Raw genomic sequence first — 12,710 nt, 5'->3', positions numbered from 1 at the left:
TTAGCATTGCATGAGCACTTCATATTTTGATCTGCTTAAAGGAATGACCAAAGCATTGTGAGTTCCAAGGTGAGCAAGTGGTGTGAGCACCACCTAAGTGCCAGGGTTTACAAACAAGCAGGCCATTGGCTGACTGTATTTTTTTATTGCTGTATTGCAGCTGCTGAAAATGGACAGATAGATGTAATAAAAGTGTTGCTTCGCCATGGGGCAAATGTGAATGGATCCCATTCTATGTGTGGATGGAATGCCTTGCACCAGGCCTCCTTTCAGGTACTCTGTGGGTGTATCCTTTCATTCCCCTGTACATTGTGGGTTTACCCTTTTAACATGACAGATATACACTATTTTTGCTTCCTATTTGCTTGTGATTTATGTTGATTAACTAGTCTAGGACGGAAAAGACCGTTTAAATGCTAATTATCATTCTGAATATTGCCAACTGCGTTAGTAGCTACAGTGGGTTTGGGGCTGCAGGGATTATTCAAGTTTTTCAAATGTTGATCGAATGTTAAGACACCATCGGAACACTTGTAATATACATTGGTGACGTACAGTGACTTATTGTGTCTGTAACAGTGTGTTCAGATTCTGTGATAGTGCCTTAGTGCCTCAGTTAAGCAAGGTCATTTGGCTGGGTGTTTAAGGTTGATCATTTCTAGAGGTCAGTGTTTCAACTGTTCATGTTGAGTGGGTAACTAGAGGTTCCAGGTAATATGATCGTCAGCTGCCTATGTTGAATGGGTAACTGGAGCTGCAGCGTAAAATCTGATTGTTTGGTGACTATCTTCCTATTCAGCACAACACCTTTTCTTTAAAGCCTTTCTCCCCCCACCCCTAGTGACATAACTTTAAAAAGGAGAACCCCACAGCAATAAGAATAAAATGTATCTTTCATTTTCCTTGTTTTTCTTATCGAAAATGTGAATCTGTGCCATAGGAAAATGCTGAGATCATAAAGTTACTTCTTCAGAAAGGAGCCAACAAGGAATGCCAGGATGACTTTGGAATCACACCTTTATTTGTGGCTGCGCAGTATGGCAAGCTAGCAAGCTTGGCCACACTCATTTCATCAGGTTCGATCACTCTCTTTAACTTTGTATCTTCCCCGCAAGAATAATTCTTGACCAGATATAAATGAGGTTGTGAAACTTAATGGTTTTATGCATGAGGTAAATAAGAGTAAATACTTGATTTATAAGCCTGGTCTACTATTAACCGGTTGCAGTGCTGATTTATCTGAGTAGAATTATAATGATCTGTTACTAAAGTAGGTTTCTTGGCAAATGGAATGATGGGGCTTCCCATTCTTACAGGGACCTGAGCTGTTTCCAACTCTCTCGGGCACACCACTATTTTAGGCTTCGTTAATTTATTTGAAAGCTATTTTGCATATTAAGCCTTTGAACTGTATGTTTTGATCAATTGCAATTTTATTCAAATTGATTTTTTTCCCACAACATGTTTACACTTTATTATGTGTACAGCAACATAAACCTGTTAAGGTTCCTCTGTGACAACCGTTACACATTTGGTGTTGCCAGGGGAGAGAGTGTTGAGGTGGCATTCTTATTCTGTGATATTTCTGTGACCACAGGAATGTTTGCTCAGTAGGGACTTTTAAATTCTTACCTAAGACTGCATACGTACTCATTGTGCTAATCTGACAAAGACAGCTTGCTGAGGGAAACAGCAACACTACTGGGCTTGCTGGTGGTTTTATTTGTTTGTTTGCATTTCTTTTTAATTTTGTATTTTTATAAACTACCTCCAATTATACAAAATTAGCTCCAGCTGCACAAAATATTTTTTCAAAATGTATTTAGACGGGGGGGGTGTATAATTTCTTCTTTCTCCTCAAAACCTTCTATTGTTCTATACAAAATATATAAAAGAAACAAACATTTATGGAGTGCTAATGGAACTGTTGAGTAAGCATTGGATTGTTAACTGCAAAGTTGACAGTTCAAACCCATAAGCCGCTCTTTGGGAGAAAGGTCAGGCTGTCTGCTCTCATACATATCTACAGCCTCAGACACCCTGTATGGGGTCACTGTGACTTGGAGTCAACTTGATAGTGGTGGGTTTGAGTTGTTTTATTGCTGGTTTGGTAGTAAATATTGAGGTTTTGGTCCTGAAATCTTGGAGTTGGGAGGAATCTTCAAAATAGTTTATTCAAATATATATATATATATATATATATTTCAAATATATATATTTCAAATATATATATATATATATATATATATATATATATATATATATATATATATATATATTTTTTAGATAAAGAATCTCAGACCTCGAGAGTTTAAGTGTCTTGACAGAGATCTGGAAACTATTACCTGGCAGAGTTAGTTTGGGTTCAAGCCTTTTGATTTTGATTTTCCTCCTTCTAAGACCTTGTATGTTCTTGAGACTGCCCTAATGTAACTTATGACCTCTGGTCTCATAAGTTCCAGTTATTATTATATTCTGTGTAGAGTATAATAATAGGGTCATTGGCACCTTACAGGGCTCTCTCCTGATGTTCAGAAGCACCTGCTGTGCTTTGTTCTTTTTTTGTTTTCTTTTTTCTTTTCTAAGTAGTTATTAAATAGCCAATTGAATAAGCCACGTGTTATTGTAGGTACATTCTTCTAACACCTTAAAATGTTTTCTTTCCTCAGTTGATTAATCGATCATTGTTCCATCTGTAATCTTTATTTTTTATGACATTTGGAAATGATCAACCCAAATGAAGCATTGATTAAAGTTAAGCAGAATTCTTTCTTGATTTAATCTCTTCACAGTAACGGTGCTCACTTTTTTTCTGAGTCTTGCAAAAGATGAAGCAACTGCTTGGATTAAATCAGGAAGCAGCTAGTTGTCTAAACGTGTTAAATATCCATTTGGGATTTCCAAAGACTCCAGAAACTCCTAACCTTTCCATGGAATTTGGCATAGTTTTCAGCCTTCTCAGGGCTTCTGTTTACTCAAGGTGCATTTTTAAAACAGCCTTTTAAATAAAGATAGTCCTTTTCCCCTTGATGATTGTTTTCCATTGAGATGTATTCTAGAAAGTTTCCGTTTCCTGCAGTCATGTAACATCGTGCCTGTCATGTTTAACACATTTACCATTTAGAAATGCTTAAGCATACTTGTTAGTTTTTAAACTTTCATAAAAATTTGCATCATCATCGCTTCTCGGCCTTTTGGCTAAGATCAAGTGTAGTATCTGTTCTTATCGGTTTAATATCTGATACGTCCTCTATCCGAGGACAATATATTAAATGGATTTTTGGAGCAGGGAGTTGGAATAGGAGCTTGCTCCGTCCGCTCCACGCATCGACATGGTATTGCAGTACCTCCAGGAATGGTGCACCCCCTCGGGGGACTTCTAAAAAAAAAAAATTGCATCATTTTCAACTTTTCAATTCTTCTGTGTATACTGCTGTCTAAATAACTTGACTGAACTTAAAAGTGTGTTACACAGGGTTGACTAGGGAAACAAATTCATAGATACTCATATGTGTATAAGAAAGAGCTCTATATAAAAGTGTAATTGTATATATAGGAAACATCCCAGCCCGGTCCAGATCAAGTTCATAGTCTAATATTAGCCTATCTGTCCCGATACTAGTCCATAAATTCTTCTTTAGACTCATTTGTGCAATGATGCCAAATGCAGGAAGATCACAGGCAAGTGGGCAGAAAGTCTTGTAGATCCAGTTGTGGTGGAAGCATCTCAGCACTGGCTTGGGTCTCCACTTGGCTCCTCCAGCTCCAGGGCTCTGGGTCCATCAGCTTAGCTCCATGTGGCTTGTCAACAGTATTGTCTCACAGGGAGAGAAGCAGAGAGTGTATCTGGCCTCCAGTGAGCTATGTATTGCCATTGCACCTCCAAGTGAGGTCATCAGGCTACAACCTGATTGACAGGCTCCACCCCTTCGTAAATTGACAGGATATTATGTAACTGCCACATCAAGTTTTTAAAAATCAATTTAGAAATCCATTTTTCTAAGTTGATTTTTAAATCCAGACCATTTTTACATGGAAGAAAGGGATGCCGTAAACAGTACCATAACCACTGGTGTTAAGGCACAGGCACTGTGACATTATGTTATAATCATCACATCTCCTGATTATTAATGTTTATAAATCTTAGAGTGAAGCGGTTCATTGCATTTTTTAAGTGCTATAATTTAGAATTCTTCTGCTCCTTGATATGATTGAATGATTTAACTATTGATTTATATAATATGTAAATTACTTGTCAATAAAACCTTTGCAAAAAATTTAGGATTGTTCCGATATTCTTTAGGAATGATCAGAAACTTGATAGTTAATGATTCTCATTTTTCCATTTTAAGCAGTTACTTATTGGACCCAAAGAGGGATTCTGAGAGGAGGGATTAGAATGAATTGAATGCTTTATTGAAAAGGATTTTTGTTTTTGGTTAAGAATGAATAGTAAAATATCAGTCACATGTTTTCTTGAAGATATAAAGGCAAAAGCAGCTTAAATGGTTACCATCAACTTATCAAACAATACATTTATTCAAATATATCCATTGCCCAGGGGGAGGGGGGGGCTATTGTACTGTGAAGCCCTTTTATGTCAGTTGGTTGGAAAATTATGTTTGTTGTTAGAATTTTCTGTTAAATTATTCATTTTTTTTTAGGTGCAAATGTCAATTGTCAAGCCATGGACAAAGCTACTCCCCTGTTCATTGCCTCTCAAGAGGGCCACACACAATGTGTAGAGCTCTTGCTGTCCAGTGGTGCAGATCCTGATCTTTACTGTAATGAGGACAACTGGCAGTTACCTATTCATGCAGCTGCACAAATGGGCCATGCAAAGTGAGTGTTAACAATAGAAAGTAAAAAATGAGCTAATGATTAGAAGCTAATAAAAAATAACCTGGGCCAGCCTCTTCACCACCAGGCAAAAGTCTCAGTTTCCCCCTCGCTAACAATTTGCAGGCCGACCGATTCACTTTAATCTGCCCTTAGGTCTTCATCTTGCCTTCAGGTGTGAGGCGGACTGGCTAGAACTGAGGTAGCACCAGGGGTTCTGTCTGTTCTAAGAGTCCTTCTGCTTTCGCCAGCTACAGCCATCGCCTCCTCTCCCATTTCCTCCTGACTTTATCCCTGGCATCTTAGGCGGATTGCGTTCTTCTCGCACTTACTTTCTTTGTCTGGCCCTGGAGAGCTTTTGAGTGTATGAACCCTACTCGTGCCGAGTGTTCAGTTTGTGTGTGCTAGGATTTCATCCCTGTCGAATTATTACTAATCTTCGTTAGCCAGGGGCTCCCATGACTGTATTGGTGTTTTTTGTAGAGAGGGACTTAAGAACAATTAGGACTTCAAATATAGTTAGACGCTACGAATGTGTTGTTATTAGGTACTTTTGAGTCAATTCCAAGGACCCCTGATGGCGTAGTGGTTATGCAGTGGGCTGCCAACAGCATGGTCAGCAATTCAGGACCACCGGTCACTGCAAGGGAGAAAGACAAGGCTTTCCACTCCCAAACTCACAGGGGCAGGTCAACTCTGCCCTGTGGGATCACCGTGAGTCAGAATCAGCTCAATAGCAGTGAGTTTTTTAGTCTATTTCAATTCATCCCAACCACCCCATGTCACAAAGTCGGACTGTGCCCATGAAGTTTTTAGGTTGTGATCTTTCTGGGTGCAGATTGCCTGGTCTTTCTGCAGCAGAGTGGCTGGATGGATTTGAATGGTCAGCCTTTCGTTATTCCCGAGCATGTAACCACGTCTGTAACCAGAGTTCCTTTGGAACAGGTAACCTGGTTAGATCTTTGAGAATCTGACAACCGGTCTTGATAAAAATTGATACAGAATTGTTTTTTAAAGATAGATGATTAGAATTTTAATCCAACAATAATACCTATTAATAGTGTTTCTGGATTTTAAAAGTGAGTGAATAATGGTTAGAATCGAGCATGTTTCCTGCTCTCGTTGTTTGACGGAGTGGAACTCTCTCCTACAGGGCTTTCCTGGCTGTAACCTTTATCGTACCAGCTCCCCAGGCCCTTCTGCCTCCCACAAAGCCACTGGGTGGGTTCAAACCACCGGTCCGTCTGTTCGTAGCTGAGCACTTAACGTGTTTGCCACATTAGAGCCCCCGTGAAAGTAAAACTGTCAGTATGTCCCAGTAGGAAGACAGATTCTGCAAATTGGTTATTCTGCCAATAGGTGGCACACTGTTTTACTAGTGCCTTTAAAGGCAATTGCCCCTTGTGGAATAGATGCTCTTTCCACCCATTTCAGAAGAGCTTAAACTATTTTAACAAAATGATTAGGTTTTAAAATGTGATATTTTTCTGATTTCTCGATCATTTGTTTAAACATAAATCGTAATGTAATTTCTTTCTGGCTCCACGAGCCGTAGGTGGAGACTAAACCCTCCTGGGAAGTTTCCTCCGCTGTCTTCCTTTTGAGAAGTGTGCGTAGCACTGATGAGTGGTTCATCTGTGAGTATAAAATCTGCTGAAATAGTGTTATCTGAAGCTTACTCTACAGGAGCAAAGTTGTAAAGAGGAGACATAGAATATTATGAAGACACTTTGCTGGAGCTTTGCCTGTGCTTCATAGAAAGAGACTTAATTTCCTGGTAAAGTTAAACAATCAGCTACTAATTTAAAGGTCTGTGGTTCGAACCCATTGCCCTTTGGAAGAAAGATGTGACAATTTGCTAACACAAAGATTAAGCCAAAACAGCAGCAGCAACAAAAAGACCTCAGAGGCATTGCCTTGGACTTGATTTCCCACTCATAGTGACCCTATATGGGGTTTCTGAGACCAAATCTGTATGGGAGCAGACTGCCTCATCTTTCTCCTACGGAGAAGCTAGTGATATTGAACCACTAACCTTACAGTTCACAGCTGACTCCATGAGGGCTTCTTTCCTTTTGCAAACCCCATGGAATAGTCCAACTCTGTTCCAAGGGGCTGCTTTTAAGTCACAGTTCACTCAATGGTGATGGGGTTCGATTTTTTTATTATCTTTAGAGTTTTATTTTTAATTTTATGCAAACCCTTTCTCCAAATTCTGATATCTTCTTAATAAAAGTATTATTATTCATTCCAGGTCACTCACCACCTTTTAAAATCTTACTAATTAGATAAATGAAACTAAGTTGGTTCTCTAAGAAGGAAAATACTTTCTTAATACAAGTTTATATTTAGTACAATGGATTTTTAAATACTGGTATTGGGAACATGAATCATTAATGAAAAATGTTAAGGAAAATCTATTTACTCATAGAAACAAAATTTAATTCTGTTTCGGATGTTTAAGCATCTTTGTATTAAGCACCAACAGTAAGTGTAACATTTGGAATAACTACGTAGCATGTAGTAATTTTACTATAGGTAGAAGGTAAACTAAAAATAGAATTTCTTAAGTCTATGTTTGACTCACTTTTTAAAAAAATTCTGACTTATAGAGACCCTGTACAGGGTTTCGAAGATTTTGCAAATATTTACAAAATAGTTTTAATAGCATATAATCCATATACTATACAATTTAATTATTCATTCATATTAAGAAGAGTTGCACAATCATTATCACAATGAATTTATGAACCTTTTCTTCTTGTCTTCTTTATTGTTTGCTCCCATATGCCCCCAGCCTCCCCTGCCATGCCCTAGGTAATTAGTAATCTAGTTACTGTCTCTGAAGTTACCTCCCTGAATTTGATACACAGAAAATCCGACAAAACATAAACAGGAAGCAAACCAAAAAAAAAAAAAAAAACCAACATCAGTGACAAAATAAAACAGAGAAAAAGCTCAGTCAAAAGAAAGCAGAAAATACTAACTAAAAACGGAAACAACTTAAAAATGCGCCAACAGGAAGAGGAAATGACGAAGGGTTGCATCTTCTCCCAACATGGGCCAGATTGACTTCCTAGTGCTCTCTGCCTGACAGCAGGCCATTCACACCACTTGACTGTGGTCAGGGGGCTTCGCTGGAGGCTGAAGCGTTTGCCTGCATTCATGTGCCTGTACATTCTTGAATCTTTGGCATGTATGTCTTTGCAGCATCCTGGAATTGCTGATCCCATTTACTGACCGGGCCTGTGACACTCAGCCAGACAAAGTGAGCCCGGTGTACTCAGCAGTGTTTGGAGGGCGCGAAGATTGCCTAGAAATACTGCTCCAGAATGGCTACAGCACAGATGCCCAGATCTGCCCAGTATTTGGCTTCAATTCTCCCATGTGTATGGCTTTCCAAATAGAGTATGTATATTTGCCATGTATGTATTTATTCCTTTTGCTGCGTGGAGATGAGAGGCCCTGCGTGGCACAGACAGCTAAGGGCTTGGCCACGCAGAGGTGGCTTGGAGGACAGAGCTGATGATCTGCTTCTGAAAGATCACGCACAGCTTTGAGAAGCTGGGGTGGGGTGTGTGGTTAAGTGTTGATCACTGCGATCGGTTCGTATAATTACTCTTCACTGAAGATTTCTCAATTGTTATTTTAAGTTCCATATCTAACTCTATTACATACATATTTTTTATGAGGTCATAATTTCACGGGTTTTTTTAAATTATTTTTTAGATCAGAGCAGAATGACTGGATAGTTTGTGACTGTGTGTATCCAATGTAATTATGGTCAATGTAGGCCTTCATGTTAGGAATTATTTCTGAGTATTTTTTTGTCATAGCAGCTCAGCTCACCTTATCACCTTGAAGTATAATTTTACTAAAACCACACCACACAGTGCCCTTGTGAATAGTATTCCTTGAGAATTTGTTCTGCTGTTTCATGCCATCAATAGATTCAGATTTTTAAAAATTAGCTAGTGGAGTCTAACTGCTCACCTTGTAGTTAGCAGTTCAGTGCTCCTTATTCTATAATATTCACACTTAAATAAGAAATTTTTTTAAATAAATTTTATTCTTATTTCACAAGTACATCAAGGGAATGCAAAATATAAAAATTCTCAGCTGAAAAATCAAAACTATAATCATAGATCCAGATAGAAATTCTAGAACTGCAAAATATAACATTCAAAATGAAAAATTAATTGGTCTACACACATACAACAGAGTGACAGAGAACGTCAGGGAAGTTGAATATAGACCTACATATGCTGTCCACACTAAAGAGAGACAAAAAAAAAATCGGGAGAAACAGGAACACACAAGCTTAGGTTATTAAAGGATAATCTTAAAAGAGTAATCTTGTCTTCTCCCTCCAGAAGAGGAAAAATAGATTGGTGTAGAGGTATTATGTGAATCAATAATAGCTTCACATTTTCCAACATTGGGAAAAACATGGCATGCAACAGCTCCGAGGAAACGGCCTTTAACTGGATTGCATCGGGGCTGTGACCTGAGAAGGCATTGTGTCCCATCCTAACCTGTTCATACAGACCCTGTTATGGAGGTGATTACATTGTGTCACATCATGTGCGATCACGAGGTCTTAACAACCAAACCACTGAGAATTCTCGCACTGCCAAGTTGACCCCAAAACTGTTAAGGATTTCCTTCTCCAGGCACTGGTCTCTCCTGATTGCATGACCAACGCACATGAAACAGCCTCACCATCCTCTGTTGGAAGGTGCGTCTGGCTGCCCTCTGTCAGTCCAAGCTCTACTCAAGCGTCTTTACCAACACCATGAGTCAGAGTCCTCGCTTCTTCTATGTCCTTCCTTACTCACTGTCCAGCTTTCACATGCATATAGAGTGATTGAAAATACTGCAGGGTAGGTTGTGCAAATGTCAGTCTTCAAAATGACAGCTTTGCTTTTTGATACTCTCCAGAGCTGGGTCAATGCAATGCATCCTCTGATTTCTTGCTGCTTCTGTGAGCACTGATTGTCGAGCCAAATAAAATTAAGTTTTTGATAATTTCAATGTTTTCTTTATCAGGTTATTAGTCCAGTTCAGATGATTTTTGGAAAAATATGGTTTTTGTTTTCTTTATGTTGAGCTTCATCCATACTGATGACTGTCATCAGGTTATCAGGTATAGTCTTTGATCTTTAGTAGTAAGTGCTTCAAGCCCTCTTCATGTTCAGCAAGCAAGGTTGTGTACTTGAATTGGTGGGGGATTCTGGGAAGCATCTTTCTCAAGTGAGTAGATCTAAAAACTGGTAGCATATAATTAGATATGTTCCCATTTACTGCTTATATAAATGAGCTGACATATGTAGTGCACGGCACAATGTTTGGCACATAGTAGGAAAACATCAAGGTTGGTTCTTCTCTCCATCTATTTAGACAACAAAATTGAGTACACTTTAGTCTCAATACTAAATGAGTATTTCTACCATTTTTGTGTCTGTCCTAATGTGGCAGCTTGAATGTTGCTGTGATCAAGTATTTGAAAGCTATGTCATCAGTGTTTCAGGTACCAGTAGGGTCACCCTTAGTGGGGAAGAAAGGCTTGGCCACCTCCAACTTTTACCCATTGGAAAGTGGATCACAGCAGAACATTGTCCAACATGCTTGCTTTGGGCACATCATGGGAGAGTATTTGCTGAAGGATGACACTTTTTATCACAGCACCGTGACGTGGAGTCAACTTGATGGCAGCTATTTCTATGTAACGTATGTTACATTTATATTGTCTCAAGTCTAGCTTATCAGCTTGCATGTCAGTCAATGTAGATGCAATGTGGAAATGGTTCAGACTATTGTGGGACTCTTTATAAAACGTGCTGACCAAACAACAAAAGTTTTATTCTCCCTGTAGGTTTCATTTCAGGAAAGCAAGCGGAGCATAGTATAGCCAGTATCTGCGGGAAAGAATTCAAAGCTGAAAAAATGCTCATATTTGTTTTATTCTTTCAATAGATTATAGTCTTAAAATTTGGATTACCTGTAGTCAATGAGCTAAAAATTAATTTTATTAATTAGAATTAACATTCAAATAACCAGGATAATCATATATAATTTAATATAACTATCATGCATTAAGTTTTCTGTTAATGATACAATGTGGGAATTTCCTAATCTCTCTTACACAGTTAGAAATAAAGATTTGAATTTTGGTTACAAGACTGGTATTTGGGAGAGTCTACTTTTCAAAAGGAATTACTGAGTATTTGCATTCATACAGATTTGGTAAGAAACTTGGTAATGTAAGTTTTGAGATTCTGTCTTGATAGCAACAATATGGTGTTACAGTAATATGAGTGTGGTGTAAAATTGTTGTATGAAAAATAGTCAACACTTAACTGACGAGGTATTGAGTCAAAAATTTTTGCTTTCTAATATGCACTATATCTTTTGCTATTTCTTTGAGATCTATAAATTCAGACTTTGACCTTTCTTACACTCTTGGCTTGTGTCTCCCAGGAAACTTATTTCGGCTTACAGCTAATATAGTTACATTTAAAAAGTGATAAAAATAATTCTAAATAGTGGCTCTGCGCCTACAAGTTTTCTTCTGTTACCATTTATTCAGTCGGTTTCCTTCTGAGCTCAGGATTGTCATTCTGGACCGTTTCTGTAGTGTCATCCCCATATGAGAAGATGGGCTTCCATTTGAGGCAGTGAAGGAGATGTGTCTCTACCATGGCCCAGATTTGCAGCAAAGGCAGCTTCTGCCCTTTGGGGCTGAAAAGTGAACGAACAGCTGCAGTGACACGGAGCCAGGCTTCACAAGGCACAGTTGAGCTGTTCAGTTCAAGTGAGAAAATGCTCAGGAAGAGCTTCCTTCCATCTGGCGTGGGTAACAGACAAGGGGAGCTTGAGAAGTTGCACAGCCATGGAGACAGAAGTTAATGCCTTTGACCGAAGACTGGAGGAGCAGGACCATGCTTAGATGGCCTGGCTTTGTCTGTCTTCCTCCTTGATACTGACCATTGCCATCAGATTTGTCTCATAGAAACCATTGTTTATTGTGGTCATAGTTTCATATGGGGCTGCACCTGACAAAGCCGACCGTCGTATTTCCCCTAACCTACAGCACTCAGTAAAAGTTATTTACGTCCCTTTGATCAGTCAGCTAATCTCGTTGGTTAGTCGTTTTGCTGGCTAATGGAACGTCAAATGCTCAGATGTGCTCCCACTTTTCTGAGTGTTGGAAATAGTTCTTTGTTTGCAAGTCGAATGTCCTCATTGTTTCTTGGTACATATTTGACCTGAAAGGAGGAGCACAGTAGAAAATATGCAAGTTCCTCAAAAGATCTAGACATTGCTTTTTAAGCTTTTAAACCTCTCCTCTTTCTCAGTATCTGTCGATGTTCACTGCTTATGTAACATGTATTCTAATGTGTCACAGTTGAATTTTAGTATGTATGTTGAACCTGATGAACTTTTCCTTTTTTTTTTTTTTTCTTTTTTCATCTCTTGGACTTTGAGAGTTTTCTGATTCCTCATCAGGACCAGAGAGAAAATCCGTAGACATGTTTGTGGGAATACAGGGACACTTATTCCATGGTCTTTCAATTCCAGTTTTCCATAAACTTTGTTAAGCCCCCTTTTACATACATATATTTCATGGAAAAATGAAATGGAAAGATAATGGAATTTTTGAGCTAATGGACTTTTGAAGCCCCCTTGTTTGTCCATGTAATGTGTATTTTAACGAGAGGTTATGCAAGCCCTGGAAAAAAAGGCCTGTAATCTGCTTTCCAAAGGACAGCATCCCTGACAACCCCGTAGAGTGCACTGTGAGTCAGTGGACTCCAGGGCAGCTGGGATTGAGGGCCAAGCCCTAAGCTCTGCTGCTGAATGTTTAGTGA

The 12,710-nt window shown here is 38.8% G+C and overlaps 1 protein-coding gene and 1 non-coding gene across 5 annotated transcripts in view; both read left to right on the top strand.

The window, feature by feature from the left end:
• The window catches only part of ASB3 (ankyrin repeat and SOCS box containing 3), a 94,452-nt gene that overhangs the window by 63,927 nt on the left and 17,815 nt on the right, over positions 1–12,710 (top strand). For 3 of the 4 annotated variants that reach the window (XM_075536019.1, XM_075536021.1, XM_075536022.1), the window contains exons 4-7: positions 161–273; positions 941–1,076; positions 4,665–4,842; positions 8,050–8,247. In XM_075536019.1, the coding sequence (XP_075392134.1) occupies positions 161–273; positions 941–1,076; positions 4,665–4,842; positions 8,050–8,247 (625 nt within the window). The remainder of the gene's footprint in view (positions 1–160; positions 274–940; positions 1,077–4,664; positions 4,843–8,049; positions 8,248–12,710) is intronic. The other variant, XM_075536020.1, reaches the window with a different exon arrangement.
• On the top strand, positions 3,179–3,369 carry LOC142431274 (U2 spliceosomal RNA). Its single transcript, XR_012780804.1, has one exon. It is a non-coding gene; the product is annotated as a U2 spliceosomal RNA (small nuclear RNA).

This window comes from Tenrec ecaudatus, chromosome 17, assembly GCF_050624435.1.
Source record: "Tenrec ecaudatus isolate mTenEca1 chromosome 17, mTenEca1.hap1, whole genome shotgun sequence".
Taxonomy (NCBI): domain Eukaryota; kingdom Metazoa; phylum Chordata; class Mammalia; order Afrosoricida; family Tenrecidae; genus Tenrec; species Tenrec ecaudatus.
The sequence above is the reverse complement of the archived record's forward strand: the minus strand, read 5'-3'. Positions and strand labels throughout refer to the sequence as shown.